Source organism: Carassius carassius, chromosome 44 (genome assembly GCF_963082965.1).
Source record: "Carassius carassius chromosome 44, fCarCar2.1, whole genome shotgun sequence".
NCBI lineage: Eukaryota > Metazoa > Chordata > Actinopteri > Cypriniformes > Cyprinidae > Carassius > Carassius carassius.
The window spans coordinates 11,338,091-11,362,869 of record NC_081798.1 but is presented as its reverse complement, the minus strand read 5'-3'; the positions used below and the strand labels follow the sequence as shown (position 1 = coordinate 11,362,869).

The following is a 24,779-nucleotide window of genomic DNA, read 5'->3' as shown; positions in this document are numbered from 1 at the left end:
TTGATAGTTTTGTAGGCCTGCTGTCTCTCCCAAAGACAGCCCTCAGAGTCCGCACTTTGGTGACATAGTGACAGGTGGCAGAGGAGCCTGCATTGATACAGGCTCAACAAGAGGGACACTCAAGTACTCATCGAGTGTCATTTGAGATTGTGACATAGCTGGTGGTCGGCTGACATTCACAAGAGTTATTTCAATCTACAGTACTAATGCAATATGAATGCCTATCTTTGTTAAACAAGATTACATTCTACAAACAATTAAATTCTATATTAACATGTTTTTATTAATTAATTTTGGTAGTAAATTATTGTAGATAATTCACAAATGTCATCCACATCCTCATGTAGTTGTTATATAAAGAAGTTTATTTAACATACTAACTTTGAATGTATGTTTATTGTACTTATATTGACTAAATCTAAAAAACTAAATTATTAATTAAAATACAAAAGGAAACCATAATAAATATTTAAATTTTGATTTTCAATTAGAGTTACTTTTTTATATTTTCTTTCTTAACAAAATGTTTTAATGTAGAATGAGTAATTATTATGGTAATAAAAAATGGTCAATTTTGTGCTTTTGTGCAGTGTTTGCTTAATGTAGGTATAGTTGTTATTCATATGTGTTATTTTTAAACCTACCAATGTATTGTGGATGTCTGTTAGTTGAAAACAAATTAAATTCCTACTTAAAAAAGAAAAAATGTGAAAAGTAAAATCAAATATTAACTCTGATGTTGAATGAGTTTTTTTAAATTATGAATATTTTTGGAGGAAATTTGACAATTTTATTCAGACAAAAATAAATGTTTGCTATATTATGCTAATAAAACTGAACAAGAAGACACATCATTTATTTTTAAATCTACCAATCCATATCTATCTCTGTCTTCTATTTTGTTGCTCTAAACTGTATATTTTATTAGGCAAGGTGAATTGTACTTTACCACAGATTTGTTAAACATATTCCAGCAATTGAGTTATGTACTGCCACTTTTTTGAAGAGATAACTCCCGGCAAGAATATATCTAATAAGGAGAACTTGTCGAGCTGGAGTTTTGCTTTGTGTTTGCTGCGGTTGTCATCAGTGGTGGATCCTGTTACAGCAGCAAATTTATCTCCTACACAGCTCTAATCTGCAATCCACTCTCCGTTCCGGTGTTATCACCAAGTCACCACAACTCATGATATACATTCATTGCACAAGAAATGTACTGGACAACAGTATGGACTAAACTATATATATATGGCAAGGCCTGTATTTGTTTTGTCATGCTGGCCCTGGAGTGGAAACGTCTAGCCTGTACTCCCCTGCTCTCGACTAGTAAAATTACTTAACAAACATAAAGAGGATCTTGCAAACTATTCAATCCACATATAACATAATTAAAAGAAAAAAAAAAATAATAATATATATTCTTATTTATTTAGCCTTTTTGCATTTGCTTTGAATCCAAAAAAAAAACAAAAGAAGATTACATTTTTCTTATTCTTTTTACAAGCATCTCCATATGTAATTTTTACATTGCGTATAAAATCTAAATTATTGGAGCATGTTATATAGGAATACTATGTCTTTTTTTACTTCTTTTTAGCCTATGTATTATATGCATATCCAATTATATTTTAGGTGATATTGTTTGGGATTGTTCGGTGTGGATTTTGTTTTTATTCCTTCCCCCCAGTTCACCCTTGCAATCAAGGCTTCATTGAAATTCAGAATCTTTAAGAATTTGATTAGAAATGCATATTAAATTTGATTTGTTTACAAGCTAGTACAACCAATGCCTTGGACATTCAATTATTAAGTCCAGGCTTTATTCACAGTCAAGACCTCTGTATCCCTGACAAGTCAAAACAAAAAGTTCATACATAATCTTTTTTTTTTTTTTTTTGCATTGTCAAAATTCAGAACCATCAAAATGATTATTTGTGTCTTACCTGATTATGGATACAAAGCAGCAGACTGGTTGTCTGCACAGTGTAGGATTTGATTGATATCATAAACTTCTGTACACTGCAGTGGAACGTTTTTATAATGTCAGTCAAGACATCTGAGAGGGCAGTGCTCATTTGCTCTTGTACAATATTTGTTTCTTCAGATGCAGAAAAAGACTAGACCTGTAGACTAGTTTAAAGTCAGAGCTGAATCTTGCGGTCTCTCAGAGCAAGTCTTTATGTCTAGGCTCAAACTGAATGAAAGTATCTGTTCTGCCTCATTTCAAAGTATGAACAGTTATGTCATTCAAGACTGTGAATAATACATTGCAGCTTAGATGATCTTATGCTAGTGTTTACTTCACAGGGAGGATACATCAAATGATCTCTTGAGAATGAAGCCTTTTATTTGCTATACCGTAGAGCGTAGAAAAGACCTTGAATGCATAATCCACAGATACAAGTTCTGCATTCATAAGAAGAACACAGCTAGACATTTCCTTCTCCAGCACATAATCCTGCTGATATTCAACAGAGATAAATTTTTCTTACATAAAATTCCATTATTTTAAATGGACCTAATAGTATTAAATCAGTAGCTTGGAAGTCACACAGCATATAATAGTAATGCTAAATGCAAATAATAAAATGCGTCCATTTAATCTTATAGGGTAGAAAATTAAATAGGCTTATAATCTTTTGAAAGGGATATAGAAATCCTTCCTTTACTTTTTGTGTTGTGCGGCCAATCAAACTGCACTGTATTTAGGCACAAATTTGTCTGCCCATTGGTGGAAGCTATCATCCTTGAAAACCATAAAAGAAATAAGATGCAAGGTGAAAGAAAATATGACTCAGACTGCATTAAAAACCATTTGAAATGAGGATAAACATGGCTTATACTTGCCGCAATTCTTTCTGTGCAATGAATTGTGGCTGCTGAGAGCATAAAACCATTGAAAGGCATTACAATTCCTAAAAAAAAATTAATAAAAAAAAATTATATTTATAAACTGGCATTGAGATATATATATATATATATATATATATATATATATATATATATATATATATATATATATATATATATATATATATATATATCAATTTGTGCTGTATAATAAAGGTACTTTATACAAAGATAAGGTTTTTTTCTTAAGGTTACATGCAGTTTAGTATTCACTTTTCATCCCAAGCGGCTAATAATGCATTCATTTCATGGCGAGTCCCACTGGAGTAACTCAGGGTTAAATGTCAATGATGGTACAAAAGGGCTGTATACTGTATCTGACCAATTCCACAAACTATGTCATTTACTTTTAGATATAAAGCATCTTCCTCCATATTTCTGAATGAGTATGATTTGTACCAGCTAAATCACAACCAAAGTTATATAATATGATTGCTTGTTGATAAGTGCTCTTTAAAGCAGTTCATTGAATTAATCTGGAAGGTTTTTAATCAAATGCATCAGTGGTTTTGTGTGATTATCTGTCATTACCTTAATTTTACCCCTATTAAAACTGTTGATAAACAGCTTGATGAAGCCTAGTGAGAAACCATTCTTATGTTGTCTGAGTCATATGTCTGAAGACTTCTACAAACACTGGTTGATTAGTCTCAGGATGCACAACGGGACTCCCTAAAAAAGCAGGCATCTGAACAATCAATTAGGAAAGTTATGAGTAAACGACTTCACTTGAAAAATAGACGGCTTTGACCAGTGTCCCCTGTGTTTTGACCAAGAGCCCTCATAGATCTTAGTAACAGATGTCAGAAGAAGGCCAGAGGGGATGTAGACCCCTCCTTCTCGTGTCTCAAAGGGCCACTAAATGTTTTAATTACCAGGCCAGCGAGATGTGTCTACAGGGAGCTCTCTGCTAAATGTGAGCCCCTGTTTCTCAAATAAAGAAGAAAAAAATAATAATGCTGTTATTTTTTTAAAGAGAGCAAAGTAATGGTGCTTCAGGCTATTGTACTGCAAAAAGGAATTTGGCTGTTCCCATTAGGATGAATTTATGACGGTGTGGCTTATGAGAGGAGGGAAATAGAGTCACACACTTTGTATGCTCTCTTATAAGGTGATATGGAATTCTTTAAACCACTTAAGAGGGGTCCAGTGTCAAGCATTTAAGCGGGGTTTCCAAACTGTGTTTCTAGAAGGTTTTTCTTTTTTTCTTCTTTTTTTTGCTTTATTTATTATGTTCAAGAATACTGAAGGTTTTTTCATGGCTGGCTTAAAAAACAACAAACATCGATACAGTGTAGGGGTGTAACAGTATGCAAAAATCACGGTTCGGTATGTACCTCGGTTTTAAAGTCACGATTCGGTTCATTTTCGGTACAGTAAGGGAAAGAAATGCAAACATTAAACTGCAGGTTGTTTATTACTTTTTTAAACAATTTGTTTACACTTTTTTAATACTTTTTAATAAAGTATATATAAAATAAAAAAAGAATAAGAAATAAAATACTGCTGCAAAGTTCTCCACTAAATAAAATACTCTCAGTCTCAAGACCAAAATCATATAATAAAATATAATGAAAAATATAAATAAATAACTATGATTACAGTGCAGCATTACCAATCCCAGCTTGTAGGCGTGCTCATATTTAAAAAATATATATATAACTTTTCCAAAGTGTAAAGTATCAACAGTTTCAGTTTTTAGACCTGCTCAGATTTCGTTATTGGGTTGGCCTGATCGGAATTAAGAGCAAAGGTCTGTTTAAATGCCGACGGGAGCTGCGTTTGAATTACAATCGGTTTTTCCTAGTTGTAGTGATGTTCACACTCGCGTGATGCCTTTTGAAAACCTTAGGCCGGTGACACACTCGCATATTGCACCTGTCAAACATAGTATATTTTGCCGTCACTACTGTTGACGATGTCCTTTATCAGTAGGCTTTATATTTATGCTCAACATGAAGTATAGATATTGTTGTCGTGAAGACAAGATCCTGGTCTGTCGGCGGTCTCCCTCTATGTTACCTACAATAGCAGCAGCGCGCCATCTCTGCGTCAAGCACGATTCTGGTGTGTAAAGACACAGAAAACGCGAAGCAGCCGTCACGCAACTGACACGCAGCAGAAATGCCACGCTCACGCCATGCAGCCAGTGTGTCACCGGCCTTAGAATCAGCTGCAGGGCGGAATTTGCGCTGAACGCAGAGACTTCCGCCACTTAATATGTTCGTTTGGAAACACGAAAATGTACATATGTTCCGCAAAACAAAATATTGCATTCTGTCATTCGGTACACACGTGCACCGTACCGAAAGCCCTGTACCGAAACGGTCCGGTACGAATACACGTACCGTTACACCCCTAATACAGTGTTTTTCTTTTACTATGTTTTTTTTTTTCTTTTCACAAGTGTACAGACTCATGGCTCCAAATGATGTAATTTTTGCAAGATCACAGCAGCCATAGAGAAATGTTTTTTCTTCACCTGTCTATAGTGTAAGGAATTGAAGACACTTCGTCAATCTTTTTTTGAGGTCTATAGTTCATTTAATCAATGATTTAAAAAGGATGGCAGTGTTAACTTTTTTCTGGGAAATTGATTACAAATGCTATTTGTTTCTGCATAACAATAATTCTAATAAATCATTTACTCACCTTCATGTTGTTCCAAATCTGTACACTTTCTTGAACCGTTCAGGCTTTTGAAGGGACAAAAGTGCATCATAAGTGGTCCATATGTGAAGAATATAGTTGCAATGTCTGATTCATGAATGGATTGTTGACTTGACTTAAATTTTTTAATGAATTCAGCTGAATTATTTGTATATGAATTGGACTGATTCGCTTCTCGAGATCAACAGAATGAGTCAGTGATCTGGAACGTGCACTCAGCAAAACTCTGGCATTTCTGATTGGTTATAGCATTCATGAGCTCAGCAGAACTGTGTGTGATTGGTTATAATGTGGAATGCTGTAGAAACATATAATGATTTAGCCGCATTTTTGCACCCCAATTAAAATGTGTCTTATGCCTTTAGCAAGCATTTAGCTAAACTGAACTAACCACTCCAGGCTATTTCCCATAAAGTTACTGAATGATAATTAAACATTTATTTACAAATAACAAATAGTTTCCACTTTAGATTGGGTACAGCAAAAACATGAACAAATGATTAATAAATAATTTATTACAATGTGTAATTAGGGTGAATTCAGGTCATTTGGGACACTTTTTGCCATCGAGATGGTTGCTCATAAAGGTACTAATGATTATTAAACATTTGTAAACATTTATAGCAAAAACATTAATAGATCATTAATAAATGTTTTGTTAAGATGTGTAACAAAGACCAAATATGGTATCTTGACAGACTGATTGTAAGTTAGTGAATATGTTAACATGAATATTTTGTAAAGTGAACTAACAATTGTTAATGTAAAAAAAAAGAAGAAGAAGAAATAGTACAAATAATTTGTAGATTTTCAAAAAGTGCATGCTCATACGAACTGAATGTTTAATGGCATTTGTAAGCATATCAGTTTACTCTGTTAATCTGTTAATCATTCAAAGCATCTCATATTTCTAGGTATGTGAATATATGTGTGTGTGTGTGTGTGTGTGTGTGTGTGTGTGTGTGTGTGTGTGTGTGTGTGTGTGTGTGTGTGTGTGTGTGTTTGTGTGTGTGTGTGTGTGTGTTTGTGTGTGTGTGTGTGTGTGTGTGTGTGTGTGTGTGTGTGTGTGTGTGTGTGTGTGTGAGAGAGGGAGAGAGAGAGAGAGAGAGAGAGAGAGAGAGAGAGAGAGAGAGATTATCAATAATTAACACAATTATACATTCCTAATAAATTACAAAGGCAGTCTGGGGGTTTATCATGAGACTCATCTTATCTCCACAGTTTTGCGTTGGAGTTTCTAAGAGAAATCAAAGCTGGTGTTGTTGTCAGTAGGGAAATCTAAAAAGCCAAAACATTGGAATACTCCTTGATGGAATGTTTGAAAAGATTAAATGCTATGACTGTCATGCTTGGCACACAACAATACCTTGTTTAATCCTTTAACGGATTAGGAATATTGCCTGATGCGATGGAATTACAGCTTTTTCACACTCAATTTGATTACAATATCAAGGTTTTTGAGTGTTTTATGAAATTTTGTGTACTGGGGTGGGGGGTTGGACCCCTAAAAATAAATTTGATTGATTGGTTGGTAGATACCTTTACCTAGAACATGTTGTGTCTCAACTGTTCCTCTAACATTATGAACTACCAAAACTTTATGAACTCTAATAGAGGGAATCTCTATTAATGGCAATATGTTTCAGACTAAAATGAGATTAGACTGCACAGTAGGCTAAAACTAATCTGTAATCATTTTATAATCAACTTCACTATCTTTTTGGAGTCAAATCTCTGATAAATTGTATGTTTGATTATCAGGTAGAATTTAGTGATGGCGTTAGGTAGAAATCTAGTCAGGCTAATTTAGAGAATACGGGCACTAGATTTTACAAACTGGCATTGGTTTGTATTGTTATGTTTGGCTCATTTCGTGAAGCAGTTGTGAGAGCACATGTTTAATTAGCCTTGACTAGACACTGCTATAAACAGAAACCATAGGGTCTCATCCATCAAGGCCACTGCGAGCATTTAACAAACAGAACATTTAACATTCTCTTTTATGGCTCTGGGACGCTATCAATTCAGGGGCACCGCTCTTCGTCTCGGGTGTGCGTGCAGGTGCGTATTATAATCCCATCCGCAATATCAAGTGACAGCATATCATTCTCCAATTTAGGACAAGTCTCAGTTTCCCAGAAAGCTAATAGTGTTCACTAAGGTTAATTTCCTGCCATACATCTGCCATCAATAACCAATTAGGTGCTGAGGAAACAAAAGCTCTCAAACCTTCACACATTCCTCCAACCATTTTGTTTTAATCCATTAATTTCAATTGCACATTTATTGGAGAATAGCACATGGATTTAGACTTAAAGTGACACTTGGAAAAAAAACTTTGTTACCCTTGGCCTCCTGATACGCTGTCTTTTTTCTTCCTCTGCCTGCTTAGTATGCAAGCGTTGTTGATCAAGTGATTCACAGCAGTGTTCTGAAGGGCTCTTTTTAAAAGAATAGTTCCCTTCAAAAATGAAAACACATGAAAACATGAAACCTTAAATTAAGATGTAATTTAACGAATATGTCTTGTACATTCAAAAAATAATGTGAAAAGTTCCCTAACGAATCACTGATTTTGTTCAGCCTAATAGATGTTTCAATAATCATATTTTAAAATTCAGAATAAAAATCCCTTAATTAAAAAAAAGAAAAAGTTTTTATGTTAGCTTGAGGTGGTTTTTGACTTGTAAGAAAAAGGAGATGGAAATGCATTTTGCTAATAAATTCCTTCAAGTGCATCATAAAAGTTATGTGACTTTGAGTTATGGGACGGCAAATCTTGACAAACTGGCAGACTGATATCATTCCACGGCATCTGAAATGTTGTTGCGGGCCTTTGGAAATGCCAGAGCAAAAAGTCTGTCATCAGAGTATTTCTGTATAATTGGCAACCAGAAATGTATTACACGACAGCATTCCCAAACAGCAGCATCCACCTCCAAAAGCAATGATCGCATCCATTGTGTTTCATCTGCTCGCTCTGAGGCGTAAGTTATTTATTATATATAGTTTCTCCTACTTTTCTTAGTGATTTATAATGCCAGTTTATCAGGAAGTTACTTTTTTGTAGACTTTGTTCGCAAATGTTGTATGCGATATTCCAATTTTGCGCATAAGTTAAATTCACAACTTTGGATGGAAACCCGGCTATTGACTCGCTGATCTGTTGCCAGTAGATTACAGCTCATTGGAAGGGACAACTAACAGTGAATAAAAATGAAACTGTCAGTCTTTAATCTTCAAAACACTTGAGATATACTGTAGTGCAAGTCATGTAGAGCACTTTGATTTTAATTGTATAATACATTTATGGTGTTTTTGCATTCTTTTTAAAGCACAAAAGCTAATTGCATGGAAAAAGTGTCCTTTCTTCCTTCTGTGTTCCACTGAAGAAAGTAAGTCATAAGTGTTTGGATTGACATAAGGATGAATAAATGCCATAATTTTCATTTTTGGGTGAACTAACTCTCGAATCCTCTGCTGATATCACATGCTTTTTGTCCTCCTTTCAACATGCAGAAAGCTCAAGACAGGTCTAAACTAAGCAGAAGCAACATCCAATTGTCTCAACAGGGTGTGAAAGGGAATTTGCAGGAAGTGTTTTATGTGATAATGCAGCTGCCTGAATAGTCAATGTCCACCTACGCTGGCGCGTTGACAGAGGATCATAAATCGCTCGGTGCTAGTAAAAAATGCAGATGTGATAAACTCCCCACACCCTTTTTCATCCCTGAACAGCTGATGAAGTCAGCTTGTTCCAGCTGACAGGTAGGCTTAAATAAAGGCCATTCAAATGGAGAACTGGGAAGGGCATTGTTTTCAAACCTTCCAGGGTCATATCCTTTCTACATTAAGCACCAGGAAGTCTGTCTTTTTCTGTCCAATGGATACCCAAAGGCGGTCAAGACATGCACTTCTGCTTTTCCAATGTCATGACACACTCATATGGCTCTGCAGTGGCGCTTGGCAGGAGTTGGTTGATATTATATGCGCTTCCCACATCGTCTTAAACAACTTGGGTTTCGCACACACAGCCTTTATGACCGATGCTTTTTATGTTTCAGATAGCTGCTGGAATGCTGAGCACTATAACAGCACCCCCAGGACCGCACATTTGCGGTTCTGCATCGTAGGTGGTTGTATCTCATTTCACTGCGAGGGGTCAGAGTCTTCTCAGACTAAGAAATCCAGTACTGAAACCCCCTGTGGCCCTGCCACGATCCTCTCATCTTCCAGACTTCCATTTCCTTCCTCTTTCGCCTTGAGTTCTCTGCATAATACTGCTTCTTTATTGGCCCATATGAGAAGTCGGGCTCTCATTGACAGAATAAAGCTACGCTGACATGATCCAAAACCCCCAGCCATGCACCACTACATCTCTACTTGAAAGTGCATTGGTTATAAATTATATTTCAAATATTTCAGATTTTTTTCAAAGACCAAAGAGTGTTAAAGCTAGTATGGAGATTTAGCATTCAAATGCTTAACAGGAAATAACTATGCATGTCAAAATGCAGCTCTGAAATGCTGCTCAGATTGATGAACATGTTAAAAGTGTCCCAGAATGTCTTATAGATGTCCGTTTCTATTCTGCAGCTCCACCCAACAACATCTCAGTTGTGGCAGAAAACACACCAGCACCGTTCAGCCGCTACCAGGCCCAGAACCTTACTCTGGTCTGCATTGCAAAAGGAGGCAAACCAGCTCCATCGGTGAGTCCCAGACAGTTAAATGCACAAACACATGCTGTTTATACTGTAAATAGGCATTGTTTCAAGTCATTACAGATGTCCCTAAGACTTTTTTATTTATTTTTTTGGCCTTGGTCAATTTTTCTCCCCACTACTTTATGAAATAGCTCACAGCAGGGATCTAATACAGATGAGGGATCTCCAATCGTCGAGCGACAGTTTCTTTCATGCGTGTTATAATGAGGGGAGTTCATGCACTGGAATTTGTTATTTTTATTGTTTTGCTAGTTTTCAGTTTTCAGCTTACTACTGCATCTATTACCCACGAACCAAAATGCATAACGATGTTTCTCCACTCATAATGTGCAAAATATGTCAAATTTCTTGGAATGTTTCTTCAGTACTGTTTTAGCAAGAGTAATTGCTCTTTCATATCACTTTGTCCTGGTAAATATCAAGTCATTGTGCTTTTACTTGTTCAATTGTCTGTTTTTGTTGCTGTATTTGGACAACTTAATGACATTGTTTACATTTCACTTATCTTGTAAATGAGCAAATCCTCTATTACAGGACTTGATTTCGTGATCACATTGACTTTTTCATCAAAACAGAACAAGATACAAAACAGAAGACATTTTTGTGTGTATGTATTTACAAATCATTTATTTGTTGTTCCCGCACATTTATGGGCCAGTTGGAGTACTTTTTTAGTACTTTTTATTTGTTTGTTCATTTTTTTCATAGTTTGTTGAGTGTTTGTGCTTAGGGTAGAGTGCAAAGGCCTTGTAACTGTTTGAAGTGAATCTTTTCATTGAAGTCAGTGGGGTTCCTGCGGCACACCCGCCTCAACCTCATGAAGACCTTCCACACAAGCTCCGATTAAGTTCAGCAAGTGGTTTGTAAAAAATCCCTCTAGCCCATTAATCATGCTCTGTGGGTGCAGCATAATGTATTCCGGATCTATCTTACCCCCATTTCCAGCAATTAAGAGCCCAGTGTGATAGGCATCTGGTGTGAAAATGATTTCCACCACCCCACCTGATGAGTCACATTGCAGAGCAAAAGGCTGACCAGCTCTGGCCTCCATTAGCACACAATCCATGAGTGCAAGTCCCAAGGAGAGCTCACATCACTGCTCCGCCCCTCATTACCTGCCATTCATTCACAGAGGACAGTCTCCGCTTCATCAGCGTAGGCCACACGCTCCTCATCAAACTCCAAGGTAGACCCGCTAATGCAGACGAGCAACGGGAGCCCAGAAACAGTGGTTAAATTAGAACTGAAAAGATCTTAGTCAAAGGTTCCTGGATGTCTGGGAGGCTGATGAGGCTCTTGCGATAATATTTTTCAAAGGAGTTTTAGATCTGGGTTGGTGGTTGAATGTGGCTTGATTTGTGTCATACTCAATAGTCTGTGTAGTAAACTTATTTAGATATATACATGCTGATTATTTCTTGCGCTGTTTGAGAGTATTTCAATAGCCTGTGAATATATTTGTTCGCACATATATATGTGTATTTTTTATTTTTTTATAATTTTTTTTTACTTTTGCTGTTAAAAAGAACATTTTTTTAACATAGCTATAATTGAGATATTGAGATATCTAATATGTTCTAATATGTTGATTTGCAGCTCAAGAAACCTTTTGATTATTATTAGTAACATCATCATCATCATCAGTGCTGAAAACAGTTCTGCTTAATTTTTTTGTGTAAATCATCTTGTGTTTTTAAAAGGTTTATTCGATGAACAGAAAGCAAAATAAGCATTTATTTAAAATATAAATATTTTTATCAATTTAAATGTCTTTACTGTCACTCTTTTGATCAGTTTATTACATCCGTGTGGAATTAAACTATTGATTTATTTAAAAGATAAAAAATAAAGACAACTTAAAACATAATTCTGACCCCAAACTTTTGAACAGTAGTGTATGCATGAGTTTGCTTGTGTAAAATTGCATGAGAGAATTTTATTGTTTTAAACATTAATGTTCATAGTCAGTAGGGCTTTAAAAATAAGATTATTGTCATCTTTTTTACACTTATGTCCTCATCAAAACAAAAGAATTTGAAGGTTGTACCATACAGGATAGTATTTAATTAAGTGAATTAAGTGTATAGTTTTTGTTTTTGTTTGTTTCTTTCTTTCTTTTTGTGGTAATGAATTATGTAGTTGAGAAATAGGGAAAAGGAGGAGTAGTTTTATGCATTTTAATAAGGCATTCAGAATGTCTCGATGGGACTAAAGCAACATGGGTAAAATGTTTTGCCAAATTATATTACATTTCATGTGGATTACTGCCTCTATTCTATGTTCAAACCTTAGAAGTGCTTCAAAACAGTGTTTTGAAATTAATTGTATTCAGGAAATAGTTTGGTATCTCTGGACCTGAACCTGTCCCATGATGCCAAAGTCACCTTGTAATACTGTAAACAAACAAACACACACTAGAACACCTGGGACATCATTTTGTTATTTACTAGTGAAGTCTCCAGACATTTAGACCTAGATTCTATTTTCAGTCCAATACCAAACAATATTATGATCTGGATAAAGTCAGGGAGTGATGAAAATAACCTGGAATTTTTAAATAAATAAATAAACCAGGAAACCAAATATAAAATGCAATCTTAATGCTTTTAAGAGAATGAGAAAGCTTACATTAGTCACTAAACAAGTTTTCAATCCATACCTAAACTAATATTTATATTATATTGCAGGACGTTTATTCACTTATTTGCCTCTTGCTTCACTAAGCCAAAAAAAATAAAATAATGTTATTCTCAACAGATACTGCTGTGCTCCAGGGCAGCAGCATTGGACTGAATTTCTCTTCTGCAACTTCAAATGTCTTTCTTCCTTACTGTCTTATGATTCATCTCATTTGGGCTTTTCTGGTGTCACTGCCTTATGGCTTTCTTCTATATCATCTGAAAAATTCCTATTTTCTTTTTTGTGCATTCACTCTCCTTTTTTTAACAATCTTTAGTAAGTCAAATCAATGCCATGGCTTTGCAGTTTAACACCCTCTTGAAATCAATTTAACAGCCTCCGTGCATAGCTTGGGGTTCAAAACATTGTATCATTCCCACAGTTAGCTGTGCACCCGGCATGTTCATCATCTCACTGCTTTTGGAAAAGGCTGTCTTTATTTTTTCAATGTTCAGCTCTTTTCAGACAATTTTGTCTTTCATCAGGCTGACAAAATTCTTCCGGCAGATTTGGATGTTGAATTTATTAAAGGGATAGTTCACCCAAATATGAAATTCTATCATTATTTTCTAACTCTGGTGTTACTCCAAACCTGTAATAATGTATATAATCAATAAAATGTTAAGTTCCACAAATGACAAAAAGCTAAACTTAATCAAGCCAATCTGATTTGAGAATGGGATGAATTGCAATAAATATAGCTCATCATACATAACTTACATTTCAGTCTTTTCCTCACACAGCTTTTTGGGTTGATGTTTTTGCTTTGCTTTGCTTTGTTTTTCTTTGCTTTATTTGCTTTGCTTTGCTTTGTTTTGTTTTTGCTTTATGTGGTGTTTTTGTTTTGGTCTGTTGTGACTGGGGGGAGGGGGTGGTGGTGGTGTTGTTTTTGTTTTGGAGGGGGGCGGTTGGTGTTATTTCACTTTGTTGCAGTCCACAACTGAAGAAACAATGAGTTGAAAACAAACAAACAAACAAAAAACATTTTTATGTGATCTGTTCCTTTAAATGTGCGTCAAATATTTCTCAGCCTTTTTGTAGCCAAGGTGGTCCTGAAAATTATTACATAGGCCTACCTATGCAGCATCATAGGTTTTGATTATTCATGCAGTTGTAGACTCAGTTTACTAGAAATTAATTTTACCATTATTATATTATATTATTATATTAAGGTGTCTGATAATATAGAGGTTAATGAGGTAAAATGAGTTGAATTCAACCACCATGATGCAATCTCACCTTTAGATAAAATATAACTGCTTTCTCTAGTCTAGGCCACTGAGATGACTCGTGAATTTACATCATTTCAATCATATTTGTCCAAAATATGATTTGTGCATTTTGTTTGGGAGTCTCCTCACATGTCTGAAGGGAGACTTCTTGTTTTTAAAGGGGTCATCTGTGGCCCATTTTTCAGAAGTTGATATGATTCTTTAGGGTCTTAACCCTTTAACACGTATGATCACACCGGTGTGATTAGAACTTTCAGTGCGTCACGTCATCAACTGCTGAATTTAAATCTGCTTTCTCCCTTCGAATGGCGCAGAGCCAGATCGGACTCGCTGAGCGCTTGTCACATTATCACAAATATTCAGTTTTTTCAACCATATAATGCTTATTTTAGGTTTAAGACATTTAAATACACATAAGTACTAGCAGAACCATACATTTACAGTTTGTAAAATACACACTTATGTCTACGGAAACGGCAATAATGATCCTTACAAATACAATCTGACTTCATGTTTTTATTGATATCATATACAGATTGTGTAGGCATACCCTTACGAAAGGAAAATATATTTACCAATATATTTCTTAAAATATATTGTAATATAGTGAAATATATTATTTTCCCTTTTTATTTTCTAATATTTTATATATTTTAATACATTTAATAATATATTGATGATACATATATTATATAATATATTGATGATACATATATTATATAATATATTGCAAAATATACAAATGATTGCCGCTTTCAATATATTGCAATATATTGGAAAAAATAAATATATATAAGAATATATGCCTAATATATTACGTGATATTTTCCAATATACTGCAATATATTTTTGTTTCATAAGGGTTACTATAAAGTTTACTCTGCTCTTCTCGCAGTTTACCGGTGTCCTATTTCATCGTGTTTCGGGAGGAAAGGATGAATTTCAGTGTTGTAAATCCCACAGCTCGGATTCAGCGCGATCTAACTTGGCGGCGCCCATCACCTAGTATAGATCAACAAACACGGTCGATATAAAAGTGTTTAAGCTACCAATTATATTTACTTGCACATATTTCAGATTTGGAATATCAGATATTTCATAATATAGTATGTTTGCAAATATTTTGAATAAAACATCAAAAACGAGCGAAAGGGTTAATGAAAGGTTTTTGAAAAGGGGTGAATAAAGGCCTTCGAATGTATGGCCTTCGAATATTGTGAAAATTGCAAAAGTGAATGCATGCATTTTTGTAAGAAACATATCCATATTTAAAATGTAATAAAGACTTTTCTCTCACTTCTGTTATCTGTCATACACAGAAGCCATTCCAGCGGATGATGCAGCATGTATGTGCAGCGTGCAGGCCTCTGAGATATGCGTGTCTCGCGAGTTTATATATAGGAGCAAACAAAGCAAAGTTTCCTTAATTTAGCGAAGGAAAACCAGTCTCCTCTTGGTTTATATCAAAATCCTCTGACATTTTTCTTTGCAAATCCTCTTTTTTTTACTTCTAATTCTTGTTCGTTTTTTTTGGGGGGGGGGGGGGGGTTTCTTTTCTTTTTTCTATCCGCATTCGTCACTAATCATGCAACGCTGACATACTACGACATTAGCCGGAACAGCTTCCGCCTTGAGAGATACCAGAAGTGAGAGAAAAGTGTTTATTACGTTTGAAATATTAATATTTTTCTTACAAAAACACATGAATTCGCTACAGTAGGCCTTTATTCACCCCCCAGAGTCATCTACGGCCAGTTTTATTATGAGTGTGCATGCTTTATTTAAAAACTTTTGGCTTGTGACTGCAATGATAGAGCGTGGAATAGCCAAGACAATTCTGAATAACTCCGACTGGATTCGTCTGAAAGAAGAAAGTCATATACACCTAGGATGCCTCAAGGATGAGTAAAACACAAGCTAATTTTTATTTTTGGGTGAACCAACCCTTTAAGTCCATTCGGTTCCCACTCCCGCATTGTAACAGCAGAAGAAAGGACATCATCTCTTCAACACTCTAGTGATTAAATATGACAATTTTTAGGAAGTAGAAAAAGAACATCCCCTGTTGTCAATCTAAATTAGCTTTCCACTCAAAATAGTGCACTTGGCAATAAGCTGCATGTTGGTGCTTTCATTAGTGTCCATTCACGGGCAAACCCTTCTGCTGGCGGCGTGAAGCACTGTGCTCTGGCGAGCACGCGGAATTACATCGCTGTTTGATTCAAATCCGCAGAGATGCGGGCGCACACATGCTTTTTTGTGCACATCCATTGTGCAAAGCATGTTGGAACACTGATGATTCAAGACCTGAAATTAAGGGGGGGGGGTCTTTCCTTTGAAATGTTGTGCGTCTAAAAACTGCCAAAAGCACTTCAAGGGCACTGAACTACATGATATTTTTGGCTTATTTCAGCACTTATTATTGTACAATATATCTTGCTTGGATAGACTCTACATTGGCTGCTGTGTAATTACCCCCTTACTAAGGCGTGAGACACGAGTGCTTGCGTTCATGCAGAACTATTTCAGGTTGCGTGGGGGTTAGACATGTGACAGCCCGGCATCTGCCTAAAAAGGACTTCAGAAACTCTGCTTTTCCCCAGACAACAACCAATCAAAGACAGCCATCAACAGCGAGTCAAACATGTCTAATATCTAATTTGTATCGACGGAAATGAGCATTGTGACTATGGCTGTAGATACAAGGCAATTATTGAAGCCACATTAGAGAGAAATGAATAAGGACAATTGATTATCCCCTGTGAAAAGAAACAATGGCCTTTTCCTGCTCATTGTGTGATAATTCATTAACAGTAATAAGAAATGCTCTGCTAAAATGATTAATGGCGCTTAACGTAATGTACGGTAATTATTATAACATACCAATTGGACATTGTATGACATCTTTAACCAATTTTAAACAAAACTTAAGCGCATGTTGACTCACATTTCTTTGGAAAAATGTTGGTGAGAGCATACATGTTTGAGACTGTTAAAGTAAAAACTCAAGTATGCCAGCCGCAAAACACAAAAACTGAATTATGTTCAAACAGGGCAAAATTCAAGGAGCTATATTACAGTATGAATAATTGAAGAGGCCGTGTTTGCAAAGAACAAGGCTGGGAATGAGTTGAGCATGTTGTGTGACCGTTACCTTGGTGATTAGCATGGCTATGAATAGGAGTTCTGTGCACTATTTGCAGAGGCAGACTATCTCTCTCTCAGATCTAACCCAGATTGTGGCAGAGGATCTATAGCTCCACATACTGGTGACATAAAGGTACTGAGACTCAAACATAACATTCATTAACCCAAGATAGAATTAATGGAAATTAATAGCTTGTATGATAAACCAAGGCTCACAGTTTTGTTCGTTTGTACACTTTTAAGCTTTGCAACATTTGGCTATAAGTGACATTTATTAACTTCAACATTTATATAGCAGACATTTATTTAACATCCGTAATATTTTACTGTGTGTGTGTGTGTGTGTATCTGTATTGCATATTTTTGCAAGTTACTATTGCAAATTTACTTTATAAAGTGAAAAAAATATTGATTTAAAAACATTCCAGCTTTCAAATGGTTTGGTTTCAGTTCATTAGCATATTAGAATGATTTCTGAAGGACCATGTGACACTAAAGACTGAAATGTCTTCTGAATGCCTTCTGAAAAATCAGCTTTGCCATCACAGAAGAGATTACATTTTAAAATATATTAAAATAGAAAACAGTTGCAAGGCAATAGCGTTTCACACTAGCACTGTTTTCAACGTTTTCATTTTTACTCTCTCTCCTTTTATTAGAGTGAACATATTACTGCTGCTCTGATTGGGCAAGCAAAAGCCTTGGAGAGAGAAAAAAATTAGTGGACAACAACTATCGTAGTTTACTATTTCACTGAATGTTTATCCAAAGCAACTTACTGTACATTTCTTACAGTACCAGTCCCCCTGGGGGGTTATGCAACCTCAATATAGTGTGTTTACATGACAAAATGAGAATGTGATAAACTGTGGCGTTGATGTTACAAAGACAAAGACAGAAGTTAGCCTATGCATGCTTAGAAAACTCCCTCATGCAGCTTTGTTTGACTAAGAAAAACCGAAGCCTATAGATCCTCCATTCATTGCAAGTGAACTAGCCTCTTTTCAGCCGCACCATGAGTTATTGCATTGTCCTTTCTAAATGGCTCTGTAGTCAAGGCATTGTTTTGTTATCTCACACAAGCACTAATATTAGGCACTAGCTGCTGTTTGGAGCCTTAACTATTAGCATGAGAGTTCCACTATGCATCTGCTTTGTCTGCTCTTCCCTGTGGCTGCAGGCACAAATAGTCAGATAATGCAAGTAAAAGCCACAGTGTGGTATACGCTGTTAACCCCTCTCAGCGGCCAAGATAAAGTGTGTATTTTAGAGTACATTAGCTGCAAAAACAGTCCTAGCATGGAGGGAAATAGCGCTGTTCCTTACAAGCCTCTCTCACTTCGTCGTTCTCTGAATTCTTGTGACATTGCTAGCAGGAAACAAGACTTCTCAAGGACGTGAGCTTAATTCACCCTTGTTGCATTATGTTTATTCTGCCAAAAGAGAGCGGGGGCATTAATGTTAAGATCAAATCAAAGCCAGACAAAGCCACACACAGATAAAGAAAGGGCAAAAAGGGCTACAGTGCAAGTAAAGGTCTTGTCTTCTGTAATGCAATGAAACTTTGATTATATAAAACATATATATACAGTACAGACCAAAAGTTTGGACACACCTTCTCATTCAAAGAGTTTTCTTTATTTTCATGACTATGAAAATTGTAGATTCACACTGAAGGCATCAAAACTACGAATTAACACATGTGGAATTATATATGGAATTATATACATAACAAAAAAGTTGTTATATTTTAGGTTCTTCAAAGTAGCCACCTTTTGCTTTGATTACTGCTTTGCACACTCTTGGCATTCTCTTGATGAGCTTCAAGAGGTAGTCACCTGAAATGGTCTTCCAACAGTCTTGAAGGAGTTCCCCGAGAGATGCTTAGCACTTGTTGGCCCTTTTGCCTTCTGTCTGCGGTCCAGCTCACCCCTAAACCATCTTGATTGGGTTCAGGTCTGGTGACTGTGGAGGCCAGGTCATCTGGCGCATACATATATATGCTTTATGCCGAACCCCTCTTATTCCTTCTTGTGAAGCAGTGGAGGGTAAGAAAAGGAGGGATTGAGAGTAAAAGTGGTACAAGCAGAGCACTGTGCAAACATTAATGCTACAGGCATTAGGCCTACTGAATTTAATACACATATCTGGAGGTTGTGCGTTGAAGTGGGAGTTTAATTCCCTGTCAAGTGATTTACCAGCCGGGAATCTTAATACCCAAATGCACTGTATTGGAGAGAGGCTGTTACAGCAAGTGGAACGCAAACACAAAGCAGAAACTGTGTATATTTGCCATTCACTGGCACTGTGGGCTGAATGATGCTTTTTGCGTTGTCCCAGATACTTTTGTTTAGGTAATTTCACAATTTACTTTGATCGTGGCAGATACTGACTTTGCATCCTCATTCTTTGTAAAGTTTTCTCATTCCTTTTTATACCAAAATGGTGCTGGCTTTCATGCTGGAAATGTGTAATCTGCAAAACAATTTCAGAACCAGCCTGCATATCCAGAGAGTTTTGAGATTATATTTAAGCATACAAAGTTATTTGATTTAGTGTCTTCATGCAGTTACTGTTTCTTTTGATGCACCAACAAGAAGTTGTCAAACTTTATTACAAATGAATTTTTTAGCAATCAATTCACATATACGAATTGTAAATTAAATGCATTTTAAACTGACAAGGAAAATAAAGTAGCTGGAATAAAATAATAATAATAAAAATTATTATTATTATTATATGTATTAGTTTTATTGTTAATTTGACAGTAAATTATTTCATTAAATTTTATTTTCATTTATTTTAAGACCAGAGTATTTTAGGGGCTGTATGAAGTCAGTTTTCAACAGAAATTCTAAGAGGCCTTGCATTATTTTTTTTTTTTCTTTCTTGTTTTCTCGTGATAACAACTTAATTGTCTCGCCATCTTTTCAGTTGTTTTCTTATCACAATTAATTTTCTTATAATCATACAAATAATGATTTACATTTTATTGTACATACAAGAAGATGAGCCCATAATAAGAACACAATGTGTTTAATTACACATTAAGCATTTTCCTCCATTAGAAAACCAATATAAGGATAATGTTTACTGTGGTTTAATGCATTAAGACAGTGTTTTAAAAAGACTCAGTAAACACATTATATATATGAAGCATTATATGTACAGAAAAGCAGATTAGCGTTTTAAGCATTTTAACCATGTGATCATGAGAAAAAAATCAAGAAGGAAAAAATAATAATGCATGACCTCTTAGAAATTCTGTAGTTTCCATCCTACTCTTATTTAATTATTTCTATTTTTATATGTGTGTGTGTGTGTGTGTGTGTGTGTGTGTGTGTGTTTGTTTGTTTGTTTTATTTATTTATTTATTTATTTATAGCATATTTAGGGGCTGATTGGAGTCTGCTTCTATCCCAAATACATTCATTCACTCACTCATTCAAATAATTTAGTCTGATTGAAGTGCAGAATTATTAACTTTCTGCCTCTCTTACAGGTATATTTCAAGCGGGATGGAGAGTTGATAGAGGTGATCTCCTATGTTTCACCCACCGTGGGTTATGAGGGCGGTGGTCCCGCTGGCGTGCATGGAGCCAGACCTCTGATCAGCAGGGATCTGGATGACACTAAGCTGAGAAAGTCTCTATCTCTGCTGGGCCCGGATGGCAGGCCCGGACGCCTGAACACAGAGAGCCCTGGGCGGAGCTACATGGCCAGACAACCGGGCCAAGAGACCAGCCCGGCCACAGAGACCATCCCAGAGACAGTGGTCAGCCGAGAGTTCCCACGCTGGGTTCAGAGCACTGACCCCCTGTACTACTTCAGCAACATGCAGATCCCCCAGAGCGACGGGTCTGTGCTGGTTCAGGCCAAACTCACTTGGACTCTGAATCCGCAGTTGGACAACGACGCCCTGTTTAGCTGTGAGATCACACACCCGGCTCTCTCCATGCCTATGCAGACCGAGGTCATACTGGGTAAGCTTGCTTTTGTAGGCTTTAGCATTGATTTGGCAGGATGCAGATCTTTAGATCAATGTGAAAGTTTTGTTTTTGACCTTCAACCTTGTTATTCACCTTCTCTCGTCTGATCGTGGGTGAATCCTTTTACATCCCCATCTGACAGATGTAGTGAGACCAACACTGGTTTCTATTTGCTGCTTAATTGCGTTACAGGCAAGCAGATTGGAGTTGCTAATGCAGAATGCAAAATCTCCCAGTGAATGACAGGCCAATTCATTGAGCTGTCTGTGCAGTAGATTGAGTAAACTTAACCACGTTATGGAAAAAGTCAACCTGAATTAAAGAAATCAAGCATAAAAGGAATTTCACATTGCGCTCAAAGACAGCATTGTTGCTGGATCTCACTGTTGCAACCCATTGATAATCGTAAAAAAGTCTCCCATCTACTAATTAAGATGATAACGAGGATATGCCTAACTGCTTGTTGCGTTTCATATTTGTCAGTGAAATTGTTTTGTTGTGTTCACTTGTTTATACTGTAATAATGAAAGTTGTGGCGCAACTTTGCCAAACAATGGGATACATGCATATTTTCATGGATGAGAGGCTTATTTTTGCAGCTTTTGCTTTTAAAACTACAACAAAGATGGCCTGACGATCCCATTATCACTTCAAAGGCAGCACTCACTTGTAGTCTCTGCTATCAGCCCTCAGAAAGAGGCAAGTGATGAGAATCAAGACAAGATAAACAGCGACATTTCTCTCACTTAGTGGTGCAGGAGTAGTGCAGAAAGAGATGAAGGTGGGGGAAAGGACAAAAAAACATGGATAAGATGAAGAAAAAGAAGACGGTCTAGAAGCTGATGCCTTTTCCATTCAATGTTTCTCATTCTCACTTGCTCCGTCATTCTCATCCCACTCCAGCATGATCTCCTGTTTTCTTTATTCATTGCTTAGCATGTGCAAAACAGTCATTTTTGAAATATAGTAAAAACAGTAATATTGTGAAATACAATTGCAATTGATTTCTATTTGAATATTCTAAAATGTAATTTATTTCTGTTATGGCAAAGCTGATTTTTTTAGCTGCCATTACCTGAGGAAATAAGACTGAAAGATATAATGTATGCAGTTGCTCTAGAAGAAGGTTTCATTTCAGTTATTATCAAGACACTTCCAGTACAGGTGATCCACTAACCTGTACCCAGTCAGAAAATGAAAAGCAACTGATAGAAGCATTCACAAGTCATAAATCTTTCACAGTTTTGAATATTTTCAAATGAGACAGAAACATCTTGACAGCGACTCAAATTTGTATTACATTCACTGAATATTAATGAGGCGACAATTGTGCTGCGCTCTAAATGGATTCGGTTGGTCTGTGGAGGCGGTGTTCTCAGAACACCGTCCTCACTTCAGAGCATCACGGCTGGGCTTGTTGCCCTGACTTGGCTGTCTGTCAGTCTTATCCAAATATGCAGTGATTCAGTCAGTGCCTCTCCATAATTAAAGCTGAGCCAGTCTCAGCAGTAAGGATTTGCATGGGTAAAGGTGCTACTGATTCAGCAAAAACACAGAAGGGGAATGAGTTATATTCTCACATCCAGAGGCTAGAGATGATCTATGCCTGCACGCCAAGTTCCTCCACCCAATAGACTGATAATAAGTACGCAGATGTTTGTTGTGGGTTGGTGTGTGGGAGTGTGAATGAATCTCTGTACATTCAAACAATCTTATTTCTCTGTCAAGAGTTTCAATAGCTTAGAGTTTCAGTGGACCATGAGAAGTTGGTCAAACAAGTCTGAGAAGAAAAGTAAATAAATACAACCCGAATTCCGGAAAAGTTGGGACGTTTTTTAAATTTTAATAAAATGAAAACTAAAAGACTTTCAAATCACATGAGCCAATATTTTATTCACAATAGAACATAGATAACATAGCAAATGTTTAAACTGAGAAAGTTTACAATTTTATGCACAAAATGAGCTCATTTCAATTTTGATTTCTGCTACAGGTCTCAAAATAGTTGGGACGGGGCATGTTTACCATGGTGTAGCATCTCCTTTTCTTTTCAAAACAGTTTGAAGACGTCTGGGCATTGAGGCTATGAGTTGCTGGAGTTTTGCTGTTGGAATTTGGTCCCATTCTTGCCTTATATAGATTTCCAGCTGCTGAAGAGTTCGTGGTCGTCTTTGACGTATTTTTCGTTTAATGATGCGCCAAATGTTCTCTATAGGTGAAAGATCTGGACTGCAGGCAGGCCAGGTTAGCACCCGGACTCTTCTACGACGAAGCCATGCTGTTGTTATAGCTGCAGTATGTGGTTTTGCATTGTCCTGCTGAAATAAACAAGGCCTTCCCTGAAATAGACGTTGTTTGGAGGGAAGCATATGTTGCTCTAAAACCTTTATATACCTTTCAGCATTCACAGAGCCTTCCAAAACATGCAAGCTACCCATACCGTATGCACTTATGCACCCCCATACCATCAGAGATGCTGGCTTTTGAACTGAACGCTGATAACATGCTGGAAGGTCTCCCTCCTCTTTAGCCCGGAGGACACGGCGTCCGTGATTTCCAACAAGAATGTCAAATTTGGACTCGTCTGACCATAAAACACTATTCCACTTTGAAATAGTCCATTTTAAATGAGCCTTGGCCCACAGGACACGACGGCGCTTCTGGACCATGTTCACATATGGCTTCCTTTTTGCATGATAGAGCTTTAGTTGGCATCTGCTGATGGCACGGCGGATTGTGTTTACCGACAGTGGTTTCTGAAAGTATTCCTGGGCCCATTTAGTAATGTCATTGACACAATAATGCCGATGAGTGATGCAGTGTCGTCTGAGAGCCCGAAGACCACGGGCATCCAATAAAGGTCTCCGGCCTTGTCCCTTACGCACAGAGATTTCTCCAGTTTCTCTGAATCTTTTGATGATGTTATGCACTGTAGATGATGAGATTTGCAAAGCCTTTGCAATTTGACGTTGAGGAACATTGTTTTTAAAGTTTTCCACAATTTTTTATGCAGTCTTTCACAGATTGGAGAGCCTCTGCCCATCTTTACTTCGGAGAGACTCTGCTTCTCTAAGACAAAGCTTTTATAGCTAATCATGTTACAGACCTGATATCAATTAACTTAATTAATCACTAGATGTTCTCCCAGCTGAATCTTTTCAAAACTGCTTGCTTTTTTAGCCATTTGTTGCCCCCGTGCCAACTTTTTTGAGACCTGTAGCAGGCATTAAATTTTAAATGAGCTAATTAAGTGGATAAAAGTGTAAAATTTCTCAGTTTAAACATTTGCTACGTTATCTATGTTCTATTGTGAATAAAATATTGGCTCATGTGATTTGAAATTCCTTTAGTTTTCATTTTATTAAAATTTAAAAAACGTCCCAACTTTTCCGGAATTCGGGTTGTACATAAATACGTCATGATTT

The 24,779-nt window shown here is 36.5% G+C and overlaps 1 protein-coding gene across 2 annotated transcripts in view; it reads left to right on the top strand.

The window, feature by feature from the left end:
• The window catches only part of LOC132126456 (immunoglobulin superfamily member 21-like), a 217,592-nt gene that overhangs the window by 178,462 nt on the left and 14,351 nt on the right, over nt 1–24,779 (top strand). For both annotated transcript variants that reach the window (XM_059537707.1, XM_059537706.1), the window contains exons 5-6: nt 10,177–10,292; nt 20,868–21,348. In XM_059537707.1, coding sequence (XP_059393690.1) covers nt 10,177–10,292; nt 20,868–21,348 — 597 coding nt within the window. The remainder of the gene's footprint in view (nt 1–10,176; nt 10,293–20,867; nt 21,349–24,779) is intronic.